The sequence below is a fragment of the Mus caroli genome, chromosome 9 (assembly GCF_900094665.2).
Source record: "Mus caroli chromosome 9, CAROLI_EIJ_v1.1, whole genome shotgun sequence".
NCBI classification, from domain to species: Eukaryota; Metazoa; Chordata; class Mammalia; order Rodentia; family Muridae; genus Mus; species Mus caroli.
Window position 1 is genome coordinate 67,552,106 of NC_034578.1, and position 6,000 is coordinate 67,558,105.

Here is a 6,000-nt window from a genome sequence, read left to right on the forward strand (position 1 = left end):
CCATTCAGGGAAAACTGGTCAAGAGAATAGAACCTCTTGCCTGGTGGAGACTTAACATTCAAGTTGGGTAGGTCAAACACTTGACCAAGAGACCACCCCTAGGAAGGCGGCTCCCCTTAAGCCGTGTTAAGGAGATAGCTGGAATAATTATTCCTTTAAGGATGCTGAACCTTTCCTTCCCAGAATTTCTGTCCCCTAGTACAGATCTTCCTAGACATTAAGAGGTCATCATGAGGTTCATTGTAATTATAATTCCGGAAAAAAAATAGATTAATCTAAAGTTTTAAAAGTAGAAATAAAATTTTAAATGTATTTTTATTTTTCCCTTTGTTTTAATTGTATATGCATGAGTGTTTGCCCGCATGTATGTTTGTGTACCACTGCACATGTTAGAAGGGGGCAGCAGATCCCCTAAGATTGACATTTCAGACAATTGTGAGCAACCATCTGGGTGCTAGGAATCCAACCAGGGTCATCTGGGAGAGAGGCCAGTGCTTGTAACCTCTAGACCATCTCTTTAGGCCTTGAAATATATTCTTTAGATATAGGCTATTTGCTCTTAATCTTGAAACCACATGGAAGTGTTTTACTTACCATAGTAGTTAGCCATCAAATTCCTTTTTTATAAGAAAATTTAATGTGTGTGTGTGTGTGTGTGTGTGTGTGTTTCACATGTACGCGTATCCTCAGGGACCAGAGGAGCTGTATTTACAAGCAGTTGTGAGCTACCCGACGTGAGTGCTGACAATTGAATCCAAGTCCCCTTACCCACTGAGCCATCTCTCCAACCCCTCAGCTTCTCTTTGAAAACAGATTTCATCAATTTCGTTATGTAGTTCTTAGTCTGCGTTGGGTGATACTGTTACTTATTTTTCATGATTACGTTGTATTCACGGGGAGGAGAGCAGTGTGCAGGTTCCACAGCATGCCTCTGGACATCAGAGGACAGCTTGCAGGGACTAGTCCACTCCTTCCACGGTCTGTATCCCCAGAATCAAACTCAGGTCATGCTTGTCAGCCAGAGCCTTTACCTGCTGAGCCATCTCCTGGTCCTGCTTTACATATTACGAGAGGGAGAGAAGAGAGAGGGAGAGGACAGGAACGAGGGAAGGCAGGGAGGAGAAAGAGCTTAGTGCTATGGTGCAGGATGGTTTCTAACAAGTAAAAGTGATACCGAAGGGCCTCATATATAGCTCAGCGGTGTTCAGAACAGGTTCGGTGTGTACAGTGCACAGCGGCACAGTGATGTGTGTTTAGCATACATGCTCTTCTTCCTGCCTCCAAATGAGAGTGACAGAGCAGGTGGGTGAGCAGAAGTGTGCCTCATGCTGTGTCCAACCTCTTTTCAGTACCATGCAGGATGACATCTTCATTCTCCACGAGCAAGAGTATGACAGTTTGCTGGAGTCCGTCTTTAAAACGGAGTTCCTGAGCCTCTTAGCAAAGCGATACGAGGAAAAAACCCAGAAGCAACTACCTCTGAAATTCAGCAATACGTGAGTTGGAATATGGAGGTGGGGAGACCTTTCAGGGTGGGCTGTGTGGTCTGACTGGTTCCATGGAGTTAGCAAGCCCTACCCTGGATACCTCAGTGTATCCAGGAACAGTGGGGCCCGCTAAAGACAGCCTGGGTGGTCATGGGCTAGGGACACGCTGGAGTCACATTTGTGTTTCTATGAAATATTCACATCATTAAAGGACATTTTTTTAATCATTTACATAAAGATCACTCAAGTAAGACAAGGGAAAGCAGGCATAGCAGAGTAAGGGTAGAGTCAGGCCAGAAGCAGGAAAAAGTGACTGGAATAGGGGTTCTGACTCCCCAGATAGTTGGTGGATATGGGTGACAATGTCTCATGTCTTGGCTCACCCTCACGTGTCTTGGTGAGATGTTCTAATGGGCAAGACTCTACGCCCATTGTTGAGCTTTGATTCTCACATTTACTGAGTGAAAGTTACTCAGCTTTTCTTAAATTTCCCCATCTAGAGTAGAAATAGGGTTTGTCTCTTCTTACTCATAAAAGTTAGGTAATCATAAGACTGTAATGCCAGGATGAAGGAACCTGACAATAGACAGCGATTTAGAATCGTTATTATTTAACTTTAAAGAACAGAATGTATGGCACATCACATAGGTGTACAGACGGCATTTCTTTTGGCTCAGCCCTCAGGAGACAGTCCTCCATAGCAGGAAAATCAAAGCAGAAACTTGAAGCAGGTGGTCACAGCTTTTCACACTCATAGTCAAGAACAGAGAGAAATGAATGCACACGTGCTTACTTGTTCTTGGTACTCTCTATACATATACAGTCCAGAATTGCCTGAGTAGGGAATGGTACTGCCCACCGTGGACTGAGTCTTCCCACATCAATTACCATTAGTAAACAAAACAAGTTCCCCCACTTGCCCACAGGACAACCTGAGCTAGACAGCATCTTATTGAGACTCTCCCTCAGGTGATGCGAGATTGTATCAAGTTGATCATTAAAACTAACCATCATACTCTCCATCCCATTTGGGATGTTTATCTGTTTGTCTGTTTTCCCCTATCCGGGTGAGTGGTGGTAACAGAATAACAGAATATAACTAAACAGTAGCCAAAGTGTATAGTATGGCATCTCATCTTCCAACCGTCTTGTGTCTGACATCTCCGTCCTCCATATAGAAAGAAAAACAAAAAACAAAAACAATGATACAATATCAGAGAAGTTGTTGCTTCCTCCTGTCCCCTCAGGCAGGCACCGCTGACCATCTTGAGAGTGAACCTGTGGTATGACTGAGGAAGCCTGATCACCAACAGGGTCCCCACAGGTGTTGAGCTCCAGATGTCTGTGCTTCTGGCATGGCCGTCACCTAGCAGCTGGACCGTGCTGACGTGTACCCCCCTCCCCCCCTCCCACTATTTGAAGGCTACGTGGTTTTGGGTTGACCCCATCCCATGGTTGTCACCTTGCCAGCAGCAGTTAGTTTGTGAGCACCGTTTCCTCACGAGCTCCTTCTGGTTCATAATTTCAATCGATGTGCTTGTCGCAGCCTTGAACTGAAGTTGAAAAAGGAGAATTGGGGTCCCTGGAGTGCAGGGGGCTCCCGGCAAGTGCAGTTCCACCAAGGCTTCGGTGACCTGGCCATTCTCAAGCCCAGCAACAAAGTGCTGCAGGTCAGCATCGGACCCGGGCTGCCCAAGAACTCCCGTAAGTGTTCCCGGCTCTGTCTCCCTGGTACCCTGTACTTGTTGTCTCTTCTGTGCAGATCTGAGGACAAGGAGTCTATGTTTCCATTGTTGGCCGTAGTGGGGTTCTCAAGAGATAGGGCAGTGCAAACTACAGCAGTATTAAGGAGAACGGGCAGGCTGGAGTTACTAAATGGATGTATTATTCTTGTGCATGGTATACCCGGCAATCATGTCTGAGCTGTGTTTAAAATCATTTGTTTGGGCTGGTATAAAGACAAGAACCTGAATTGGGGGCTCATGAGATGGCTCAGTGAGTAAAGGTGCTTGCCACCAAGCGTGAGTTCAATCCCTGGTTGCTTATTTCAGGTCCTACCAGAAGAAACACCGTCACAAGCAGAGGGTATCCAGGTGGAACTAAGAACAATTACCCGATGAGAGCTGCCCCTGCTCCCCCAGGTAAGCCAAGCATGCACCGTGCAGAGGGACAACTGAGTCTCCACCCATAACTAACAAAAGATGTTTGGGGAACTGGAGAGATGTTTCAGCGTGTTTTGTGTTCAATCTCCAGCACCCACATAAAAGCTGGGCACTGTAGCATGCACTTGTAATCTCAGTGCTGGGGAGGTGGAGCCAAGAAAATGCCTGTTGTTTGCTGCTGTATCTAATCAGTTAGCCTTAGGCACTAGTGAGAGACTCTGTCTCGAAAACCAAGGTGGATCACTCCTGAGGTACAACTCATGAGGTTGACCTCTGACCTCCATACACAAATATACATGTGTACACACACACATGCACATATACACTAACGAAATAAAGAAACAATGTTTGGGAAGGAAACCCATCAGTAATAAATACACAGTAACCATCCATGTGATCCTGAAATACAAGAAACTAAGTCAATGAGCCCACATTGCAGCAGAGAAAACAATGTGGGCTTCTTTTTTTTCTTTTTAAGATTTATCTATTTATTTTATGTATATGAGTACACTGTAGCTGTACAGATGGTTGTGAGCCTTCATGTGGTTGTTGGGAATTGAATTTTAGGACCTTTGCTCACTCTGGTCAACCCTGCTCTCTCAGTCCCTGCTCGCTGTGGCCCAAAGATTTATTTATTATTATAAATAAGTACACTGTAGCTGTCTTCAGAAAGGGCATCAAATCTCATTACAGGAGGTTATGAGCCACCATGTGGTTGCTGGGATTTGAACTCAGGACCTTTGGAAGATTAGTCATACCCACCGAGCCATCTCGCCAGCCCCCAGTGTGGACTTCATTACCCAGCTCTGACACTTCCTAAGCAGAGAGAGACAAATGAGTCCCTGTCTACCATGGCAGACTGCTGCTGGTTTTACTCTGTCGGATGCTGCCCTGACGGGGTCCAAGAGGTTTCTGGGTATCAGCCCCCCTCTGCCAGGCTTCATCCACACATCAAAGCAGTGGTTCATAACTAGTTAATGACCTGTGAATTGCTAGAAAAGTGTTCTGTCCTTGGTGAAATAAAATCCAGGCGACATCCCTAAAGTAAAGTAATATCTGAGAGAATTACAAAAGTTCATATCATAAATTGTCCCCAGCTGGGCGGTGGTGGTGCACACCTGCATTCCCAGCAAGGGGGGTGTGGGGAGGCAGAGAGAGGCCGAGCTCTGTGAGTTCCAGGCCAGTCTGTACTACAGAGAGAGTTCAAAGGCACCCAGGGCTACACACAGAAACCTTGTCTTGGAAAAAGAAAAAAAAAAGGAAGGAAGGAAGGAAGGAAGGAAGGAAGGAAGGAAGGAAGGAAGGAAGAAAGAAAGAAAGAAAGAAAGAAAGAAAGAAAGAAAGAAAGAAAGAAAGAAAGAAAGAAAGAAAGAAAGAAAGAGAGAGAAAAAGGGGAAAAGGGGGAAAAGGGAAAGGGAAAAAGAAAAGAAAAGAGAAAGAGAAAAAGAGACTGTTCCCAGGGTTGAATATTAGTCATTGTAGGATAGATCTGAACCCGTCATTTGGGAGCCATATTTGAGTCAAGTCCTAGCAGACAAAAGGACCTCTGACCTCCTCCTATTTGCCTCAGTGCCCAAGGTAAGTAATACTTTAAGCTCCTGCTCCAGGATCTCACACTTGTACTCTAAGCGTGGATACTGCCCAACAATGGGATCTGAGATCTTCTCTCCTTTGGAGTCTCTGTCCCGCCTTAACCACAGTTTGTTTCCTCCTTTGCTTCTTTAATCCTCAGGGAGTCATCCAAGCTCAAAGGGACCCCAGAGAAGCAGGGTTTGCACTTAGTGCTGTTGTACAGTGCTGGCCTCTTGCCAGGGCCATCTGGAAGCTCCTTGACCTCAACTCTGGCCAGAGGGTCCTCTAGCCAAGTCAGCCCACGGTGCACCTGACCTTCAACATAGCCCCCAACCTCTAAATGATACTTTCCTCCTCAGTGAGATGAGGAATTAGCCACAACTTTACATTTCTTAGGTGTGTTTATTTATTGGGAGCAGGTGTTGGGGGAGGGGTGTGTGTGTGTGTGTGTGTGTGTGCTTGCGGGTGATATGTGTGCAGATGAACATGAAGAAGGGGGTGCATGTGCATGTTGTGCACATCCATGTAGAGGCCGGAGGATAACCTCAAGTGTTGATTCTTGAAGACCGTACACCTTAGTTGCTTTGTTTTGTTTTTGAGACAGGATCTCTCTAAATACCCTTGGCTGTCCTGGAACTCTTTATGTAGACCAGGCTAGCCTCAGACTCACAGAGATCCACCTGCCTCTGCCTCCCAAGTCCTGGCATTAGAGCTGTCCACCACTGAGCCCACCTACACCGTGGTTGTGTGGTTGTGTGTGTGTGTGTGTGTGTGTGTGT

General features: G+C 46.0%; 1 protein-coding gene across 1 annotated transcript in view; it reads left to right on the plus strand.

The window, feature by feature from the left end:
• The window catches only part of Myo1e (myosin IE), a 195,716-nt gene that overhangs the window by 168,177 nt on the left and 21,539 nt on the right, over positions 1 to 6,000 (plus strand). The window contains exons 23-25 of the mRNA XM_021171412.2: positions 1,350 to 1,496; positions 3,034 to 3,191; positions 3,539 to 3,628. Of these exons, the coding sequence (XP_021027071.1) occupies positions 1,350 to 1,496; positions 3,034 to 3,191; positions 3,539 to 3,628 (395 nt within the window). The remainder of the gene's footprint in view (positions 1 to 1,349; positions 1,497 to 3,033; positions 3,192 to 3,538; positions 3,629 to 6,000) is intronic.